At 36.3% G+C, this 23,488-nt stretch overlaps 1 protein-coding gene across 1 annotated transcript in view; it reads right to left on the reverse strand.

The window, feature by feature from the left end:
• Positions 1-23,488, reverse strand: part of IPO8 (importin 8) — a 73,063-nt gene that overhangs the window by 31,539 nt on the left and 18,036 nt on the right. The window contains exons 6-17 of the mRNA XM_043880750.1: positions 19,781-19,870; positions 18,003-18,097; positions 17,481-17,565; positions 12,673-12,807; positions 11,732-11,831; positions 6,929-7,005; positions 6,525-6,641; positions 5,987-6,076; positions 4,400-4,565; positions 3,191-3,351; positions 2,615-2,740; positions 437-503 (exon numbers count right to left, since the gene is read on the reverse strand). Coding sequence (XP_043736685.1) covers positions 437-503; positions 2,615-2,740; positions 3,191-3,351; positions 4,400-4,565; positions 5,987-6,076; positions 6,525-6,641; positions 6,929-7,005; positions 11,732-11,831; positions 12,673-12,807; positions 17,481-17,565; positions 18,003-18,097; positions 19,781-19,870 — 1,309 coding nt within the window. The remainder of the gene's footprint in view (positions 1-436; positions 504-2,614; positions 2,741-3,190; positions 3,352-4,399; positions 4,566-5,986; positions 6,077-6,524; positions 6,642-6,928; positions 7,006-11,731; positions 11,832-12,672; positions 12,808-17,480; positions 17,566-18,002; positions 18,098-19,780; positions 19,871-23,488) is intronic.

Here is a 23,488-nt window from a genome sequence, read left to right on the forward strand (position 1 = left end):
TGCCTCTTCTACAAATCCCAGTCAATCTGTAACATCCAACATTAACTACTGACTCTACTCAGAAGTCATTTACCATAACATAACAGAATAACAATTAATTCACACTTCTGATAGAATATATGCCTATCATCTCATATTTTTCAATCCTAAAGTAACTTCACCTGAACCTCATCTTAGTTCTTCCTTTCTAAAAAAATTTAAAATCTCTGTTCTTTAAAAACTCCAACAACAACAATTCTTAATTGGGTATGTTAAGCTTACCTCTAAATGAAAATCTAGAAATCTAATATTAGAAAGTATATCTAAAAACTGAATAGAAGGCAAGCTTCTCTTTCTAAAAACTGTCCATCTTGTTGAATTTGAAGGGCTAAAATGCATTTTTCATCAAATTTAAAAATAGTCTCAATTTACCTTTTTATTCTGTCTTAGAACTTACCAATTACATGTTTCTGTAAAACAAGATCAATGATCCGTAGACAGATATTCTCTAACTGCTGAGTAACCTAAAGACAAATTTTAAACATTTAGTTTAAAATTCATCATAACCCTTAATTTAATCTATAAATTTAATATTATCCCAATAGAAATACCAATAGGAATTTTTTTCCAATAGGACCTTTTTGAGAAGAGAAATTAAGAAGTTAATTCTAAACTCCATATGAAAAATTAAACATGAAAGAAAAACCAGGAAATTCTGAAAAGTGGGCTAATGATGGAAATGTGGGTTAAAATCATAATAAAATTATAAGTTTAATTAATTCCTTATCTCATATTTTATACCAAAATTAATTCCAAATATGTCTAGGACTTCAATGTGAATACTTAAGCCATAAAAATACTAGCCATCTTTTTCAGATTTCTAATTTTACTCTTCATACATTAAGTATTTGTACACATGTAAATATTCCTTCTAAGGAAATCTTGTTTTCAAAGTTTGCTTTTAGTAAGTCAAAGTTCAAAATCATAAGACTGGCAGTCAGGAGACCAAGATTCCAGTCCTTGTTTTGCCTCTAGTTACCTATGACCTTGGCAAAGCCATCTAGCTAAAGGCTTTAAGATTTTTCATCTGTAGGTTAGGGAAGCTAGATTTGATTAGTGTATCTCAACTTTAACCCATTCCTCCTTTGATAATCACAATAAGATCACATGCTCCTTTAACTTTATTTGAAATTTAAAATAAAAGTAATATCAAGAATTAAAAAATTAAAACAGATAAAATGGTGGGGTTTGTTGTTTTTTTTTTTCAAATTAATCCTGATGCTTATCCTACTACTGCCCATCCTCCAGAAAAACATATTTGGGAAAACGTGACAAGACGATTTCTAAGTTCTCTTTAAATTTAAAATACAAGTCCTACATATAAGGGGAAAGAATAATCCTTAAGTATACATGCAATTTAACTTGAAAATCTCACCATTACAGAGAGGCCCATATATTTTCAACAAGGACACAGCAATACAATAATGAATATGGAAACAAAAATTCACATTAAGTCTTTTAGGCAAAGAAAGGCCTGCCTAGGAGAAGAAAATTGAACCATTTTTAAGAACCTGGTAAGCATCCATTAGTATGCGATAAACACAGGATAAGTCAACAGCCACAGGGTTTAACAATGCTATTTAAAGAACCAGCACCTGCTTCCTAAGTCCCACTGTATAAAACGAGAGCTGCCATCATTGCCAAACAAGTCAACTGTGCTGGCAAAAGTAATGAACACAAATCTAATTTAAGTAAAGACTATATAATATATAATACTTGGGGAGGAGAGCAGAAGGTTTTAGGTAGGCAATAATTGATACATTATCAGGATATATCAAGTGACTGCAACTCTAAATCTACAAATTCCCAACTCCATGAACATGAGATACTACCTAAACCTTGAGCTCTATTTCTGCAAACGGGCACCACCACTACCTGCTCTATGGCAGGGCGACACGGTAACATTTTATCAGCGAATGGAGAAGGGAAGACAGAGGACGAGATGGTTGATGGCATCACTGACTCGATGGACGTGAGTTTGAGCAAGCTCTGAGAGCTGGTGATGGACAGGGAAGCCTGGCGTGCCGCAGTCCATGGGGTCACAAAGAGTTGGACACTACTGAGCAACTGAACTGAACAGAACAGATCTGAGAGTGCTTGATAAACATCTGTGCAAATTCTTAATCCAATGTTGTTCTGGAATTCAGCCTAGGAAAGATGATGTTTTAAGCTCTCTTCCCTTCCATTCTCAGGTATTTGTTACATCAGTATTTTGTTCTATTATTTAAAATTTGCCTCTGTAACTGAATGGCAGTCTCTCTCTACCAAGAAGACCAGACTGTGGATTCCAAACAGCGGGGCTTATGTCTTATTAAATTTGGTTTTCCCCCAAGCCTACCCTGGCACATAGCAGATGTGATGAACTAAACTAAGTTTAGCAAAAGAGATATACTTTAAAACCACATGCAACATTTCCCTTCAATCATTTGAATACTTTTCTTTAAGATTTGAGGGTAATTTTTAAAATCCAGCAACATAAACAGCAATTTAAAGGTCAAGACTTTAAAATTCATGACCAATGATAATATAAATTTCACTTACTATAATTACATCATAAAACACAAGGAAATCCTACCTCTTTGTGATCTTCTACAACTGTCAAGATAGTATCAATGGTATGTAAAATTCCCATAGCCATTACAGTCTTGTCTTCAACTTCTTCATATTCATCACTTTGAAGAACTTTGCCAAATATCTCAGCCTACAAAAATAGCAAACACATTCAACAATTAGTACTGCTACACGCTTCTCTATGAGAAGTGAGCAAAAGGACAGTGTCACATCTCCAAATGCCACCAATGCTCAAACTTTAAGATATGCAGTTTGCCAAGTGAATATCGATGATAGAAACTGTCATGTTTTAAATATAGCCATTTTGCCCTTATCTAGTCACTAAAGTGGAATATATATTAGCTATTATAATCAAACAGCAAATAATTAACTTCTGGTTGCCATTAAATAAATCAATCCAAAATCTAGGAAAACTGGAAAGTATATATAGAAATTATTAACTGTCAGAATTATTAGAGCAAATAGTTTTACATTAGCATTTCAGTTACATACAAACTAAACTTCAAATTCTGGAGTTTAATTTACTTAGATAATTCAAAGCCTTTATACCAAACTAACATAAAACTGTGCCCAGTCTTACCAAATGCTGAGTCATATCCACAGCAATTGAGGCTACCTCTTGGCTGTATTCACATATCATCTTCTGGATAACATTAGTAACATCATCATTTTCTGTCTCTCTAACAATGTGCAACAGCTCCTGCATAATAGGCCTTACGTGTGGCTTCATATATTCCTTGGCTAATGCAATAAAAAACAAACTCAGTAAAAAATATTAGCCATTCACAAGTGGTGAAGGAAAGTTACTTGGTCACAAGGTAAATGACACAGGGTAACAGGTTCCAGACACATATTTGTCTGATGCTAAGTTATAAAGTTGTACCAAAATAGTGTTCACCAATGTATCCATTTTCCCATGAGTAACACACATGGACAACTAGTCCTGCACAGTAAAGAACTCTCCTGCCCCAAATGCCAATAGCTCCCTTCAGAAATTTGAATCACACATGTCCTCTGTCATCAGCATGACTTATCAAACACGAATATGACAGCATGATACAAGTGTAAAAATCATTTACATAAAGACTATGCCTAACATTGATGATGCTCATTCCCTCTTTCACCCCATCTCTAACCACCCTTCTCCCCACATGTGTTTATCTAATATTGCCTTCCATTGGAACAGTGTTGCATAGGGATAAAGGCTAATGTTCTTCATAATGCAAAATTTACTTTCAAAGGTTTATCTGAATTTTGAACAGAGCATTCTTCTACACAACAAATGTGACTTGCTACTTTCAGAACTGGCAGAATCAAGAATCCTAGAACTGAAAGGAATCTTGAAGCCATCTAGTCCAATCCCCCTAAATTTAAATATATGGCAATCTAAGCCTTGACAGATCACATGTCTTGCCCAGGTCTAGACAGCAAGGCAGGAGTTCAATCAAAAATAGACTCCTAGGTCTCTTGATTCCCCATCTACCCTAATATTTAACAATCATCAACTTGTTTCCTAATCTCAAATTTTTCTGGAAACTACAGTTAACAGACATTCCTAAAAGTGGCAAGAATAAATGCCTATAAAATTCTGAGGGAGCAAAAGCTCAAAAACCCAAACTCTGAACTTTAAGACTTAGGGACTTATCTCCGTTAGGGAAGGAAGTAAACAAAACTATTTGAGAAGCCCACATCAAAATAATTATTTAATTAAAAATACCCTCTAAAAACTGTATTTTTATTCTAAATTAAATTTTAAATTTTTTTAATTTCATAATAATTTTGGCTTTACCTTGTGTCTGGTTAGAAATTAATGACTGAAGAGCAAGGGCAGCTTCAACCTTGACCGGCATCTCCTTGTCCTCAATCAGGCTCTTCTTTGCTAGATCAACTGCATTTCTTAGGTTGAGCTCATTATGAAATTTCAAAGAACTGAATGCATGAAGTACCCAACAGGACTATGTTATAAGGAAAAAGTCAGTAGGAAACTATTAGGATTATGGTTTTATGTAATAATGAATATAAAAATTTCTCACTAAGTAAAACATCATTAATCCTACCATGTACTATTTATTTATTTGTTTTTTGGAGGGAAACATATTAGTCTCAGATGCTAACTTCAGGATTCCATACTTCTTATAAGAAAGGCAATTTTATTACTTCTAAATTAACTTTATGCAATATCATTATTCATAAGAAAGGTAAAACAGAGCCAAACTTAAGTGTCTCTAAAAAAAAAAATCCTGTCAATGCTTTAAAAAATATTATGACTCACAACTTATTATTTATATGCAAAAGCACTACAAGCTAGTGTTGACATTCATTTACTGGTCTTCATAGCAAATGAATAAAATATTATTTTCCCTTACACTAATCAGTTTAAGAAACTTGACTTTTTCAGTCACAGAAGATAAAAAAAAAAATTTAACCTTGTATAAATTACCAAACTTTAAACTATTAGGCCACTAAATCATATTTTTTTTAAATCTCTATTGCATAAAATACAATTGACAGTAAATAATTTGAATGACTAATGACTTGCAAGAGACATACAATTAACAGTCTGTAAAAATAGTAGCCTACTTATAAAAATACTTGTGCACCCTCTACATTTCTAACCTACGTTCACACAAATATTTCTCTAGTGACTATTATCTCTTTTTAAACATTTTTATTTATTTATTTATTTGATTGCTCCAGGTCTTAGTTTCCTGATCAGGGATTGAACCCAGACCCCTGGAATTGGGAGCACAGTCTTAACAACTGGACCACCAGGGAAGCCCCTGTCTTCCATTTATAAAATGCTTTGGTGTGTACAAGGCATTGTTAACATATATTGGTTTTGGCAAGATATTTTGTTGTGTTGATATAGTTAAAAAATAAGCACTAAACTGTTAAAAGTTCTATTTTTATTTCTCCATAAAATATATTGCTTCTATAAATAATATATATCTAGAATACAAATAAATTTACATGGCTTATTATTTTCTCCACATTATTAAAGTGTATCTAATTATTATACTGGAAATCATAATAAAGAGTTTAGCCAAAATATAATTTCCATGCTGTTTTGGACACTAAAAATTAACCAGCTTATGAATTTACATGGTACCACTGCTGCAGCCTCAGCCCTCTCACAGCATGTTCTGCATATGCAGCAAGTGAGGCAAGGCAGAGGGCAGCTGGAGTTAAAATCTATACATCCCTTTCTTTACTAATTTGCTCTTTATTCAGCTTTTATGACTATAAAAGACATTCTCACTGACTTCATTTTGTCCCAGGTGTGGTAAAAGATAAATCTGTCCAAAAGTATTTAGTTCAATAATTAACTTACAAATGAAGATTTCGAGACACTATAATGAAATATGGAAAAACCTACTCTGGCTCGAAGGTATCCCAGGTTAGACAACAGTAATGGAAACACGTGATTCTGCAACAATAACTCCATTTGGTCCTTGAATAAACTCTTCTGTTAGGAAACAGAAATTGAGTTTAACTTATTAATGTCTTTCTCATACATATTTCTCATATGTAAAAATCACTTCCTAATAAAGCATGTTTCTTATGATTTACACTTAATATATTTCTATTTAAATTTTGAGAAATTATTGACCTACATATTGCATGTTTTAAAACAAGAGAGAAATAGTCTTTAGATAGAAACTTGGTATCTACTGATCTGTCTAGAAACAACACTAAACTTATTTTGTATCATCTTTTTTATATAGCAACAGTTTCATACTGAAAAAGTAAATAAAAAGTCATTTTAAATTTAAGAAACAAAAATGACAGAAAGAAAAATATTTAGTCAACTCAATTATGCAGTCAGCAGTTTTAAATTATCCATAATTTTCATATTATCTCATTTGCCTATGCTTCACAGTGTTATTAAGTATATTAAATTTGAGTAGCTTAACCTTCAGTAAAATATCAGCTAGGGAACCAATCACATGCAGGGCTCCATCTTTCTTCCTAGGATCAAAGTTCGGGTCTGTTAGGATTTGATAACAGAATGCCATCATTTTTGGCAACACCTAAAGAAATAGAAGAATCCACTTTAGTCTACATGAGCTTCCACTGCTTTACTATCATATTAAAAATGATGTACAAATTTTCAAAAATAAAGACATTTTATTGTGTTCTATCAAGCAACTACAATTAAGAAAAAATATTCCTTTTCCCTTACGAGGACACAAAAATTTTTTAAAGTTACTGATTATAACTACTAACATAATTTTTCAATTACAAGGGGCATTCGTTAGAATGTCAAATCAACACAGGTCACCTTTCAATTTTGTATTTAAAAAGAATAACTACATACCTCTTTTCTTTTCTTTGCAGCAGTATATAAGAGAGTCTGGGCTGCTGTGGTAGGAGAAGCATAATCTTCGAAAATATCTAAGATTTTAGATTTTAAAAGTTTAAACCATGTGAGCAAAAATACAACTAGTTATTATAGAGTTTAAACCTGACTGACCACTATTCCAAAATCAAGAAATAGAACAGTCCATATATAACACTGGTTATAAGCTAAGAACATATCATGACTGCTCTCATACACAACAATATTTATCAAACTCTATAGGTTGTCCTTTTAAATAATCATATTAAAACAAACAATACAGTTCCACTGAGGATAGGAAAAATGCTTTACCTCTATCGGAAAACAATAAAAATTTATTTACTGCTTACTGTATGCCAGGCACTGTTCTAAGCTCTGGGGATACAAATATCAAAAAAGGTTCTCATGTTGCTTACACAATAAGAGAAAGAAACAAACTGATTACACACAAATGCACCAAGACAGCACAGCTGAAAACACTGCATGTCAGAGAGGTTAAGTAATTTGTCCACAGTTACACAGTAAACGTCTGGGCCAGTATTCACATCCAGACGGTCTTAACATCAAGGCCTGAGCACCTTCAGTCTGTTTTTTTTTTTTAATATTTATTTATTTCTTTGGCTGTGCTGGGTCTCAGCTGTGGCACGTGGGATTTTTGATCTGTGTTGGGGCATGTGGGATCTTCTAACTATGGCATGTAGGATCTAGTTTTCTGACCAGGGATCAAACCCGGGCCCCCTGCATTGGGAGCATGGAGTCTTAGCCACTGGACCAGCAGATAAGTCCCTCTCCTTCAGTTTTTACCAAATCTATAAACACCATTATTAGTATCAGTCAATATACTTAGCAGTATTTTGTTCATTTAAATAACTGCACATGACAAAAATATAAAAAGGAGGCTAGTAATTGTTCTCCCCAATAGCTTTCTAAAAGTAAAATACACACAATAGCCACTGCGTTCCAGACCACAGAAGGAAACTATTAATGAAAAAAAGACACTTAACCTAGTCTTGAGTTATCCATACTCTCTTTTAATCAATAAAATGTAACACACAGAGCTCTTAACTATTATATTTTCCAAAACCTGAGGTACTTCCTTATTTAGTATGAAGAATAAGTAAAATATAGTGGTTTTCTGAAAGCTAAATAAATACACTGCACTTATAAAAATTCACAGGTATAGAAAAGCCAAACACTAAAAAGAATGCCTTAAAGAAGACAGAAGAAAGATTGGCAGATAATTCTGTGCTATTTAAAGCACTGTGCATGTCACTTCAAGTTGTGTCTGACTACGCAATCCTATGGGCAGTAGCCCACCAGGCTCCTCTGTCCAAGGGATTCACCAGGCAGGAATACCGGAGTGGGTTGCCATGTCCTCCTTCAGAGGAAAACCAGCACAGGGATCGAACCCACGTCTCTTAAGTCTCCTGCATCAGCAGGCAGGTTCTTTACCACCAGCGCCACCTGGGAAGCCCACTAAGGCATTAGGAAGGGGAATTAATAAAGCCGACAATATGTATCATGACTTCCAAAAGCAAATGAGAGAACGGAGGACAAACCAGTGGCGAATACTTCTGTATTTACTCTTCTCATACTTCTGCTTTTCCTGTACTTTGTCTCCAAGGGAAAGAGGCACCTCCTCACTTACTGAATCAAATAGTACTAAACATAAAGCACTGGGAAAACAATACTGAAAACAATCTGGCATCTATACTAGTAGGCTTAACTCAGGTAACCAGAAACACATGTCCCAAGAACAGGAAAGCACTGTGGTCACAGCTCCTTTAGCATGCCTTAGGTAATGCTAGTCTTATCATTATTTATTTCAACATTTCACTGAACGCAAACTAGTGCCAAGAATTTGCAAAGTAGTGTAGGGCTGTAGAAGGGATAGAGAATGCAAAATAAAGCAAGTAAGATAGACCACCAGACAGTCAATACTGAAATCAGATGGGCTGATTCTTTGCTATCAAAGATGGAGAAGCTCTATATAGTCAGCAAAAACAAGACCAGGAGCTGACTATGATTTAGATCATGAACTCCTTATTGCCAAGTTCCAACTTAACCTGAAGAAAACAGGGAAAACTGCTAGACCATTCAGGTATAACCTAAATCAAATCCTTACGATTATACAATGGAAGTGACAAATAGACTGAAGGAATTAGATCTGATAGACAGAGTGCCTGAAGAACTATGGACAGAGGTTCATGACATTGTACAGGAAGCAGTGATCAAGAACATCCTCAAGAAAAAGAAATACAAAAGGCAAAATGGTTGTCTAAGGAGGCCTTACAAATAGCTGTGAAAAGAAGAAAGCTAAAGGCAAAGGAGAAAAGGGAAGATATATCCATTTGAATGCAGAGTTCCAAAGAATAGCAAGGAGAGATAAGAAAGCCTTCCTCAGTGATCAATGCAAAGAAATAGAGGAAAACAATAGAATGGGAAAGACTAGAGATCTCTTCAAGAAAGTTAGAGATACCAAGGGAACATTTCACACAAAGACGGGCATAATAAAGGACAGAAATGGTATGGACCTAACAGAACAGAAGGTATTAAGAAGATGTGGCAAGAAACACAGAAAAACTATACAAAAAAGATCTTCATGACCCAGATCACCATGATGGTGTGATCACTCACCTAGAGCCACACATCCTAAAATATGAAGTCAAGTGGGCCTTAGGAAGCATCACTACAAAGCAAGTGGAGGTGATGGAATTCCAGCTGAGCTATTTGAAATCCTAAAAGATGCTGCTGTGAAAATGCTGCACTCAATATGTCAGCAAATTTAGAAAACTCAGCAGTGGCCACAAGACTGGAAAAGGTCAATTTTCATTCCAATCCCAAAGAAAGGCAATGTCAAAGAATGTTCAAACTGCTGCACAATTGCACTCATTCACATGCTAGCAAAGTAATGCTCAAAATTCTCCAAGTGAGGCTTCAGCAGTACGTGAACCGAGAACTTCCAGATGGTCAAGCTGGATTTAGAAAAGGCAGCGGAATCAGAGATCAAATTGCCAACAGCTGCTGGATCATCAAAAACACAAGAGAATTCCAGAAAAACATCTACTTCTGCTTTACTGATTAGGCCAAAACCTTTGCCTACGTAGATCACAACAAACTGTGGAAAATCTGAAAGAGATGGGAATACCAGACTACCTTACCTGCCCCCTGAGAAATATGTATGCAGGTAGAAGCAACAGTTAGACATGGAGCAACAGACTGGTTCCAAACTGGGAAAGGAGTACGTCCAGACTATATATTGTCAACCTGCTTATTTAACTTATAGTCAAGAGTGCATCATGTGAAATGCCAGGCTGGATGAAGCACAAGCTGGAATCAAGATTGCTGGGAGAAATATCAATGATCTCAGATATGCAGATGACACCACCCTTATGGCAGAAAGGGAAGAAGGACTAAAGAGCCTCTTGATGAAAGTGAAAGAGGAGAGTGAAAAAGTTGGCTTAAAACTCAACATTCAGAAAACTAAGACCATGGCATCCAGTCCCATCACTTCATGGCAAATAGAGGGAGAAACAATGGAAACAGTACCAGACTTTATTTTCTTGGGCTCCAAAATCACTTCTGATGGTGACTGTAGCCATGAAATTAAAAGGCGCTTGCTCCTTGAAAGAAACATTATGACGAATCTAGACAGCATATGAAAAAGCAGAGACATTCTTTGCCAACAATGGTCCATCTAGTCAAAGCCATGGTTCTTCTAGTAGTCATGTAAAGATGTGAGAGTTGGACCATAAGAAAGCTGAGCACTGAAGAATTGATGCTTTTGAACTGTGGTGTTGGAAAAGACTCTTGAGAGTCCCTTGGACTGCAAGGAGATCAAACCAATTAATCCCAGAGGAAATCAGTCCTGAGTATTCATTGGAAGGACTGATGCTGAAGCTGAAATTGCAATATTTTGGCCACTTGATGCAAAGAACTGACTCTCTGGAAAAGACCCTGATCCTAGGGAAGATTGAAGGCAGGAGGAGAAGGGGACGACAGAGGATAAGATGGCTGGATGGCATCACCAACTCACTGGACATGAGTATAAGCAAGCTCTGGGAGTTGGTGATGGATAGGGAAGACTGGCGTGCTGCAGTCCATGGGGTCGCAAAGAGTCGGACACAACTGAGCGGCTGAACTGGACTGAACAGAAGATAGTCCCTGCCCTCAGATAGGTTCTTCACTGTGGGAGAAACAGAGGTACACATATACTATACTAACTGCCTGAGTATACATTAAGTGATTAATTCATACTGGGAATAAGGGGGAATGAACTCAGGCAACCTACAGAGTTCAGCAGCTTCCAGGAAGATGCAAGGCTAAAAGGACCCACAGAGAACAGGGCCACACACTGGTGTCAACATAAGTAATTTCATTCCCCTGAGGAATATTTAGTCCCTAGGATAAGGACACAAATTATATTGGGGCATTCCTAAAATATGCAGAAATGCAAAGAATCTCCCAGAGCAAGAATAAACCCAAATGAGTAGCCCAAAAGGCACAGAAAGGAATGGACTCTGCAGTTCAGCATCACAAGAGAAAGAGTTGTATAGAGATGGTACTGCTTCAGCATCCTTGAGAGGGTTAGATGAGTAAAGTAGCTTCTCATCTCAAGACCACTGGCTCAACAGAATATCAAACTTTCACGAGTTTTGGAGTTTATCATGCAAAGCAGAACTTCAGGAATTTCACAAAGTAATAAATCTACTTAAAAGTATAAATTTAGTTATACTACTTCATATAACCAGGAACTGATTGGATTAAAATCATCTCAATTACCAAATTTCATCCTTATATACTCATATGGATCTTCCTGCCACAGTTCTTCATCCTCATCTTTATAGCACATCACAGAAAAAATCACATCTTCAGAGATATTCTAAGAGAAAAAACAAACCAATAAATGGATATAGAGTATTCACATTTGGGGAATATCAATAATGAAAGGCTTTAGTAAGTTAGTTTTCCAAACTGTCATATTAATGTTTCTAACAGATCTTTAAGATCTGTAATAACACTAAACAAAATCTATCCTAGACACCAAAGATAAAGTAAAAGAATTTGCTTTACTTTTCATCTACCATCTTAAGAGATTACAGAATTAAAGTATGCACACTTTGAGAGGAAAAATTTATTTCCTAACATCTTCAAATTATCCAGTTATCTGTATGTAAATATTACTTTATCAATGGTCCTAATTTTTCATTGATTTGTTACTTAATAACAATGCTGAATTCTACCTTTAAGTAAAATTGATACAAACAGAAAACTTTAACTTTTGCTGTAGAATTTAACAACCTAAAAAGAGAAATAAAAACCTACAAAAGAAAATGGTCATGTATCAGGCTGCATTTCCTACAAAAGAACACTACCTTAACTACAGCCCTGGCGACTGTTTTCAAAATGCTATTATACAAAATACCTCAATTGATCCTAGCAATTTGCAGGTAAGGAGGGTAGAAAAATACTATCTGACACATCAGAGGAAAAACAGAGGCTAAATGAGATTCCAACCAAGATCAACTCCTTTAACTTGAAGGCCTCATTCTTCTCAAATATTTAAACTTCTAAACTCTTTATATGAAACATAAGATACTCTTCTGAAATTATTAATGAAAACAAAAATGTTAAATATAAAATATTGGATTAGTTAATACTGACCTTGTCTAGAAAACTTTTAACCAGAGGATTATTTCAGAGACCTGCTCACTGACACTAACCTGTATGTGTGGCTTCATCTGCTTCCAGGTCACAGAATGGACAATTCCTTGGTTGAGATAGTTGAAAGCTTGCTGAAGAACACGGGGCGCTACATACTCTTTCTGCCTATACTGGTCTAAAATTTTTAGTAGTACCTACAGGAAAACAGGAAGAGAAAACATAGGAAAACAAAAGTTAACAGGAGGGGCATTTTAGGCATGACATAAAATCAAGCCAGAGGTTACAGAGATAAAAAAGAACTAACAGATTTTTAGAGAAATAAATATTTTGTGAGAAAGCACATGAGCTTACTGAACTGAAAGGTAACTCGCTGTGATTTTCTGCCATTTACCCTACTTCTAACCTGTGGAAGTATTCAAAATAAGTCTATATTCTATTCCACATACTAGCTCTTCAAATAAATTAAAACTACTGTGAAATAATAAACGTGACTAAATGAACACTGAAAACACTATATCCATTTAGAGAGACACCATAAGCAGATTTTTAACATTTGATAAAAGGTGCATTTCAACTGGAAGAGAAACAAGGTCATTCAAAAAAAAACAGTACTGGGATAGTTGACTAGGTAGCTCCTAAAAAATTAATGTAGCTCCCTAACTAAACTTCACACCAAAATAAATTCCAGATGCGGAAAATATTTCAACAGCAACCAAAAAATGAAACCATAGAATAACTAAAAGAGTGTGGAAATTTTTTATTTTATAATCTCAGATCATGGAAAGTCTTGGTAGAAATAACACAAAACTGAGTTTTTAAGTTTTTTTTTTTAAAAAAAGACTGTTTCTAAGGAAGGAACCATGCCCAAAGCCACTGCGATGACCCATGCTGGAGGCTGCACCGCCACACAGCCAAGTATTCCGGTTCCTGATCTCCAGAGTCCTTCCCCACGGCAAGCTTATCTCTGAACTGCGGCATAAATTAAAGTGTTCTTTTAAAACACGTGCAAAATTTATAAATTCAGAACATGAATTCAGTTCAAGTCACATAAAATTCAGGTTTATAAAATTTGTCAGAAGACCTATCACCAAGAAACTCTTTCTGGAATTCAGGCTAAAAAGGGACGCTACTGAACACAGCTCTTCCTAATACTGCTGTGGTTCACACGAAGTGCAGGTGGTAGCAGATGAGACAGTAGGAACGGAACAGCTTTTGCTTTAAAAAAAAAAAAAAAAAAAACTTTAAAAAATATCAGGAATATATACCTTAAATAACCAAGGTTCAGTTTATGGCATGGATGCAGTTCAGTTTAGTTGTTCAGTCGTGAGCACCATATTGTGAAGGGCTTCCATGGCATGGATGCAACAGCATGAAATTTAAATGTGTATTTACACATGTTTATGTGACACTGGAAAACCTCTACTGAACACACTATAAGAAGGCATCAATTTTAGAATGCTTACTGGGACTTTAATAGCAGTGGAAAGAGAAGAGAGAGAGCTGACCAGCTCCCTGATTATCCTGGTATCCAAAATGAAGTATATATTTCAGTACAGTTCAGTCACCCAATCGTGTCCGACTCCTTGCAGCCCCATGGACTGCAGCACGCCAGGCTTCCCTATCCATCATCAACTCCCGGAGCTTGCTCAACCTCATGTCCATCGAGTTGGTGATGCCATCCAACCATCTCATCCTCTGGTGTCCCCTTCTTCTCCCACCTTTAATCTTTCCCCGCACCAGGGTCTTTTCCAAGAAGTCAGTTATTCCCATCAGGTGGCCAAAGTATTAGGGTTTCAGCTTCTGCATCAGTCCTTCCAATGAATAATATTCAGGACTGATTTCCTTTAGGATTGACTGGTTTGATCTCCTTGCAGTCCAGGGACTCTCATGAGTCTTCTCCAACACCACAGTTCAAAAGCATCAATTCTTCAGTGCTCAGCTTTCTTATGGTCCAACTCTCACATCCTTACACGACTACTGGAAAAATCATAGCTTTGACTAGATGGACCACTGTTGGCAAAGTAATGTCTCTGCTTTTCAATATGTTGTCTAGGTTTATCATAGCTTTTCTTCCAAGGAGCAAGCATCTTTTAATTTCATGGCTGCAGTCACCATCTGCAGTGATTTTGGAGCCCAAGAAAATAAAGTCTGGCACTGTTTCCATTTTTCCCCACTCTGTTTGCCATGAAGTGATGGGTCCGGATGCCATGATCTTCATTTTTTGACCTTCGAGTTTTAAGCCAGCTTTTTCACTCTTCTCTTTCACTTTCATCAAGAGACTCTTTAGTTGTTCTTAACTTTCTGCCATAAGGGTGGTGTCATCTGTGCATCTGAGGTTATTGATATTTCTCCCAGCAATCTTGTTTCCAGCTTGTGCTTCATCCTGCCTGGCATGTCACATGATGTACTCTACGTATAAGTTAAATAAGCGGTTGACAACATACAGCCTTGACGTACTCCTTTCCCAACTGGGAACCAGTCCACTGTTCCATATCCGGTTCTAACTGTTGCTTCTTTACCTGCATACAGGTTTCTCAGGGGGCAGGTACGGTGGTGTGGTATTCCCATCTCTTGAAGAGTTTTCCAGTTTGTTATGGTCCACACAGTCAAAGACTTTGGCGTAGTCAATAAAGCAGAAGTAGATGTTTTTCTGGAAACATCTTGCTTTTAAGATGATCCAACAGATGTTGGCAATTTGATCTCTGGTTCCTGTTTTTTCTAAATCCAGTTTGAACATCTGGAAGTTCTCGGTTCACGTACTGCTAAAGCCTCACTTGGAGAATTTTGAGTATTACTTTGCTAGCATGCAAAATGAGTGCAGTTGTCCAGTAGTTTGAAGCCTTTCTTTGGGATTGGAATGAAAACCGACCTGTTCCAGTCCTGCGCCCACTGCTGCGTTTTCCAAATTTGCTGACATATTGAGTGCAACACTTTAACAGCATCATCTTTTAGGATCTGAAATACAAACTGTCTAATGCGCCTTAAGGCAGAAAGCGAAGAGGAACTAAAGAGCCTCTTGAGGAGGGTGAAGGAGAAGAGTGAAAAATCTGGCTTAAAACTCAAAATTCAAAAAACTAAGATCATGATATCCAGTCCCATCACTTCATGAAACAGATGGGGAAACAATGAAAACAGTGACAGACTGTATTTTCTTGGGCTCCAAAATCACTGCAGATGGTGACTGCAGGAAGGACTTCCCAGGTGGCTCAAGTGGTAAAGAACCCACTTGCCAATGCAGGAGACATAAAAGATGCGGGTTCAATCCCTGGATTTGGAAGATCACCTGGAGCAGGGCATGGCAACTCACTCCAGTTTTCTTGCCTGGAGAATCCCTCGGACAGAGGAGCCGGGTGGGTTATGGCCTATAGCGTCACAAAAAGTCGGACATAACTGAAGCAACTTAGCACGCACGCACACTCCTTGGAAGAAAAGCTATGACAAACCTAGACAGCATATTGAAAAGCATAGACATTGCTTTGCCAACAAAGGTCCCATCTAGTCAAAGCTATGGTTTTTCCAGTAGTCATGCAAGGATGTGAGGGTTGGACCATAAAGAAAGCTGAGCACTGAAGAACTGATGCTTTTAAACTGTGTTGTCAGAGAAGACTCTAGAGAGTCCCTTGGACAGCAAAGAGATCAAACCAGTCAATCCTAGAGGAAATCAGTCCTGAATATTCATTGGAAGGACTGATGCTGAAGCTGAAACTCCAATACTTTGGCCACCTGATGTGAAGAACTGACTCAATAGAAAAGATCCTGATGCTGGGAAAGATTGAAGGCAGGAGGAGAAGGGGATGATAGAGGATGAGATGGTTGAATGGCATCAATGACTCAATGGACATGGAGTCTGAACAAGCTCTAGGAGTTAGTGATAGACAGGGAGGCCTGGCATGCTCCAGACCATGGGGTCACAGAGTCAGACACAACTGAGGTACTGAACTGAACTTAATGGGCCAATAAAATAATTTGTAAGAAAATTATAGCCATAGCTTTCCTCAAACACTGAAAGGTAATTTTTAGAAATGATAATCCATAAAAGGAATTACTCCATCTAAGATGTCAGGTTTTAAGTATTTAACTTTCTATCACTGACAATAAAGACTAATATGCAGAGACTGATAAAAATCTAGAAACACTTTATCATTAAAGCCTTTTACTACGTCTGATTAATCTGTTTCCTTAATACAGCCCTGATATAGCCAATGCTCAATCATTATTAAATTTCATGTGTTGAAATAGAAACAAAAATTTCATAATTCAAATGGTAATACAGATAATCCAGTCTTCATGTCCATCTATCCTTTGTAGTTTGTAAACATTAACATCAACTTGGATTATTTCTTAAGAGTTCCTAATTTTCACTGTATAGAAAAGTTTCCAAACTTCCACAAAAATGTGTAAGCTCTCAGCTGAAAGTCAACTTCTGAGTTCAACTCCTCTTGAAATAGATCAATTCCTATTACCTAAATCTTCTGATACAAAAACTTAAAACAAAGATGTGCAGGCTTCAAGAAATAGAGGGTAGACACTGATATGAGGTCAGAAAGTTACCTGCAGAACATAGTCTACCACTGGTGACTAGTGCACAATCATCAGTCAGCACACGTGAAAGGGCCGAGCCCAGCGTCACGGTGCGAAATTCTTTTTTGTTTGTTTGTCTGGGAGGGAAACTCCTGCAGTAGCTACCCTAGTACATTTGGTTCTAAAACTGACTGCATTGCATTAGATTCCCAGAGCTGCCATGTCATCCTTAAAAATAGGTAATGTACTAATTAATATTTTATAAACTACTTTTAAATGATAAAAGCGACTTTAACTACTTGCAGTAGTAACCATCCTTTTATTTTAAAAATGTAAAGTTTATTACCTGCTGAATTCCCACTGCATAAGTTTTCAAAAAGAATTCAGAAAATTCAAAGTATTCTTTTGTGACATTTCCTGGGCTTCCATATCTTAAAACACAAAGAGAAAATGTTTAAATATTGAGAATTTTGTAAACAAAACATGCTCATTAGTTTAAATAATTTTTCATAGATACATTCTACTGGGGCAGAAAACTAACACTTTCCCTTTTATTCACAAGCACCGAAGTAAAACTATGACAAGCAACACTTCGAGTCCAGGCCATACTTAAAATTTCAGACAGAAATATCATATCTCCATCCTTTTTGACAGAGACTAGAAAGACCCAGGGAAGACCATTCACCTCATTATGATATCAAAGCCAATGATCACAGTGAAGCCTGCTTTAAAACAAGCGCAGGATAACTTTTTGCCCTCTAAAGAAAAATAATCAAATACCATACAGCATCAAGGGGACCTATTCAATTTTATTATACCCAGTACTGAGATACTAACCACAGATGGTAAATCTAATAACCAGAATTACCGTTCAAAGAGACGAGCCACAATGTGCAGCGCCCACTTCTTACATTTCCACCAGACCAGTTCTGGTCTATCATCCTCCTCAATCTGCAGAGTCTCCTAGGGGGACAAAACACCCAGATAAAATTCCTACAACGGAAGGGTCTGCGTGACCAACAAAGGCAGAATAAATGTTGACATAAATTAAGCAATACTAAATGTGAATTCAGATTGCCATACAAATACAAGTTCTTACTTTACAGATTGCTAGGTAGGAATTAAACAAGCAAAACTTCAACTAACTAGTGTTATTGTTCACATTTATCTATCTTTGAAAGGCCCAAAAAAGTAGAAAACAAAATACAAAACGTCACATCCCTCAAGGAAACTCTCTAGGATACCAGAAAAGTTCTATAACTTGATCTGGGAGACAGTAACACAAGTGTCAGTCTGTCAAAATTCACTGAACTGTTCATTAATTTCTGTGCATTAATGTGTATAAACTAAATCTCAACATAATTTGTCCCAAAATATGGACAAAGGAAGGAATATTGAGACATCTGGAGACAACATCTGGAGACAAGCTCAAAATTTTAAATATTTTATAATTTTTATAATTTTATATTTTTAAAATATTTTCTATCTTAATATAATGTTTAATATAATATATATTTGATATAATTTTATATATAATTTTTAAATGTTCATATATTTTAATTTAGTTAATCTGATTATTTGAGTTAATTTGATATATGAAATATAGTATCACATTTATTGCAGATAAAAATGAGACACCATCTTTCACCTATCAAACTGGCAAACTTAGAATTGAACAAAACAGTATCAGTCACTGCTTATTAAAGTATAAGCCAATACACTCTTTCTGGAAAGCTGTTTTCAATATCTGTCAAAGTAGAAAATTAAGCCATTACTTTCTACTAACTTTTAACAGAATATAATCTATAAAAATACTGAATCACTATGCCAAACACCTGAAACTAATATAACATTGTGAATCAACTCGACTTCAATTAATTAATTTACTAATTAGCTAAAGATCTGTCAAAGCCTTAACACAGCAAGGAGGTCATCCAAACAAAATAATCATGTATATGCATAGAAATCTAACTATATCCTTATAGTTAAACCTATAACAAGCTAAATATCTAGCAAATGAAGCATTAAGCAAAAATGTACCATACAAAAAAATTCAAAATCATACAAAATATTTCTACAAAATTTTAAGTGAAAATTAATATCAAAACAGTACCCACTGCACTACTGTTGCCTGGGAAACGCCATGGACAGAGGAGCCTGATGGGCTGCAGTCCCTGGGGTCGCAAGAGTCAGACAGAACTGAGCACACATGCATGCACACAGCCATCTATATATACCATTTTTACAAATAAAATATAATTGTTCCTCCTGACAGATCCCATTAATGCTTCTTTTCCTGTATACCTTTTTTAATCACTTTTTAATAAGATTTTGTCAGTATACCCTTTTTAATCACTTCTTCCTATAAAGTATTTTCGGTAAGAAAAAATATGTTGTATATGAATGCAGAGAAAAAAAGAGGAATGATTATCAAGTTTTAAAAATGGCTATCTATTTTTAGTAGGATTAAACTGTTATTTTATTAATTTTGTTTATCTGAATTTTCTATAGCTGAGTATGTATCATAAATTATTTTTATTACAGTAATTTTTTTTTTCCAAATAGCAGGCTGGGATAATAGTCTACCACAAACAACCCAAATCCAACTTTTTCCAATTCTTCTTAGAAACAGAAGCCCTCTCTTACAGGAGGAACAGTCCTGTCAATAATAGTTCGGAAGATCTCCATCCACGCTGTCATGGTTTGGTTATTCACCAGTTGAAGAGGCAGCGCATACTGAAAACAAAGGACAACAATATCAGACAACAATTCCTCCCCTCTAAATAATCAGCAACTTATCTACATAAAAGGTTGAAATACATGGAACGGCTAACACTAGACCATGAAAACAGTAATTTCAGATGATTCAACCTAAAATTTCACTTAAAACAGCTCTACGTGTGTAAGTTAAATTTTTAAAATCTAGAAAAATACATGCCATAAATTATTTCTCTGAGCTCCTCCTTTTTTTCAGCCATGCTGTGCATCATCCAGGATTTTAGTTCCCCAACTAGGGATCAAACCCATGCCCCCCGCATTGGCAGCATGGAGTGTTAACCACTGGACCTCCAACGAAGTCCCTGGTATATTTTTAAGTAAAAAATAATAAAAATAATACAGAAAGAGGTCATTTATTCAGCATGAGACTCTAGATAAGTGATTTTTTAACATTTACCACTTTGGGTGTCAAATTTCATCTTTCCAGCTTTATTGAAATAGAATCGATATATAACGCTACATAAGTCTAAGGTACACAACATGATTATTTGATACACATATATATTGTTAAATTACTTTTACAACAATGTTAGTCAATACTTCCATTACCTCATATAATTATCTTTTTATTTTTGAAATGTAGTTCATTTAAAATATTATATTATTTTCAGGTATACAAGTAACTTCACTATTTTTATAGACTATATTCCATTTAAAGTTATTACAAAATAATGGCTATATTTCCATGTGCTGTACAACACATCCTGTTACTCATTTATTTTATACATAGTAGTTAATATCTCTTAATCCCATATGCATCTTGACCCTCCCCACTTCCCTCTCCTGTTAATCACTAGTTTATTCTCTGTATCTATGTATCTGTTTCTGTTTTGTTACATACACTTGTTTATTTTTTAGATTCCACACATAAGTGATAACAGTATTTGTCATTCTTTGCCTGACATTTCACTAAGTGTAAAACACTCTAGGTCCATCCACATTGTTGCAAATGGCAGAATTTCATTCTTTTTATGCCTGAGTAATATTCCATTGTATGTATATGCATGTGCATAAACATACAATCTCTTCATTCATTCATCTATTGATGGACACTTAAGCTGCTTCAGTATTCCTGCCTTGAGAACCTCATGAACAGTATGAAAAGGCAAAATGATAGAAAGAGGAACTCCCCAAGTCGGGAGGTGCCCAATATGCTACTGGAGATCAGTGGATAAAAACTCCAGAAAGAATGAAGGGATGGAGCCAAAGCAAAAACAATACCCAGTTGCGGATGTGACTGGTGATAGAAGCAAGGTCCAATGCTGTAAAGAGCAATATTGCATAGGAACGGGGAATGTTAGGTCCCTGAATCAAGGCAAATTGGAAGTGGTCAAACAGGAGATGGCAAGAGTAAACACTGACATTCTAGGAATCAGCGAACTAAAATGGACTGGAATGGGTGAATTTAACTCAAATAACCATTGTATCTACTACTGTGGGTAGGAATCCCTTAGAAGAAATGGAGTAGCCATCATGGTCAACAAAAGAGTCTGAAATGCAGTACTTGGATGCAATTTCAAAAACGACAGAATGATCTCTGTTCGTTTTCAAGGCAAACCATTCAATATCACAGTAATCCAAGCCTATGCCCCAACCAGTAACACTGAAGAAGCTGAAGTTGAATGGTTCTATGAAGACCTACAAGACTGTTTAGAACTAACACCCAAAAAAGATATCCTTTTCATTATAGGGGACTGGAATGCAAAAGTAGGAAGTCAAAAAACACCTGGAGTAACAGGCAAATTTGGCCTTGGAGTAAAGAATGAAGCAGGGCAAAGGCTCATAGAGTTTTACCAAGAGAACGCACTGGTCATAGCAAACACCCTCTTCCAACAACACAAGAGAAGACTCTACACACGGACATCACCAGATGGTTGACACAGAAATCAGACTGATTATATTCTTTGCAGCCAAAGATGGAGAAGCTCTATACAGTCAGTAAAAACAAGACTGGGAGCTGACTGTGGCTCAGATCATGAACTCCTTATTGCCAAATTCAGACTTAAATTGAAGGAAGTAGGGAAAACCACTAGGCCATTCAGGTATGACCTAAATCAAATCCCTTATGACTATACAGTGGAAGTGAGAAATAGATTTAAGGGACTAGAACTGATAGAGTGCTTGATGGACGGAGGTTTGTGACATTGTACAGGAGACAGGGATCAAGGCCATCCCCATGGAAAAGAAATGCAAAAAAGCAAAATGGCTGTCTGAAGAGGCCTTACAAATAGCTGTGAAAAGAAGAGAAGTGAAAAGCAAAGGAGAAAAGGAAAGATATACCCATTTGAATGCAGAGTTCCAAAGAATAGCAAGGAGAGATAAAAAAGCCTTCCTCAGCGATCAATGAGAAGAAATGGAGGAAAACAACAGAATGGGAAAGATTAGAGATCTCTTCAAGAAAATTAGAGATATCAAGGGAACATTTCATGCAAAGATGGGCTCGATAAAGGACAGAAATGGATTGGACCTAACAGAAGCAGAAGATATTAAGAAGAGGTGGCAAGAATACACAAAAGAACTGTACAAAAAAGATCTTCATGACCCAGATAATCACGATGGTGAGATCACTCACCTAGAGCCAGATAGCCTGGAATGTGAAGTCAAGTGGTCCTCAGGAAGCATCACTACGAACAAATCTAGTGGAGGTGATGGAATTCCAGCTGAGCCATTGCAAATCCTGAAAGATGATGCTATGAAAGTGCTGCACTCAATATGCCAGCAAATTTGGAAAACTCAGCAGTGATCACAGGACTGGAAAAGGTCAGTTTTCATTCCAATCCCAAAAAAAGGCAATCCCAAAGAATGTTCAAACTACCACACAATTGCACTCATCTCACACGCTAGTAAAGTAATACTAAAAATTCTCCAAGCCAGGCTTCAGCAATACATGAACTGTGAACTTCCAGATGTTCAAGCTGGTTTTAGAAAAGGCAGAGGAACCAGAGATCAAATTGCCAACATCTGCTGGATCATCAAAAAAGCAAGAGAGTTCCAGAAAAACATCTATTTCTGCTTTATTGACTACGCCAAAGCCTTTGACTGTTCGGATCACAATAAACTGTGGAAAATTCTGAAAGAGATGGGAATACCAGACCACCTGACCTGCCTCTTGAGAAACCTATATGCAGGTCAGGAAGCAACAGTTAGAACTGGACATGAAACAACAGACTAGTTCCAAAGAGGAAAAGGAGTACGTCAAGGCTGTATATTGTCAGCCTGCTTATTTAACTTATATGCAGAGTACATCATGAGACATGCTGGGCTGGCAGAAGCACAAACTGGAATCAAGATTGACAGGAGAAATATCAATAATCTCAGATATGCAGATGATATCACCCTTATAGCAGAAAGTGAAGAGGAACTAAAAAGCCTCTTGATGGAAGTGAAGGAGGAGAGTGAAAAGTTGGCTTAAAGCTCAACATTCAGAAAACTAAGATCATGGCATCTGGTCCCATCACCTCATGGGAAGTAGGTAGGGAAACAGTGGAAACAGTGTCAAACTTTATTTTGGGGGGCTCCAAAATGCTGTAGATGGTGATTGCAGCCATGAAACTAAAAGACGCTTACTCCTTGGAA

The sequence above is a fragment of the Cervus elaphus genome, chromosome 22, assembly GCF_910594005.1.
Source record: "Cervus elaphus chromosome 22, mCerEla1.1, whole genome shotgun sequence".
NCBI lineage: Eukaryota > Metazoa > Chordata > Mammalia > Artiodactyla > Cervidae > Cervus > Cervus elaphus.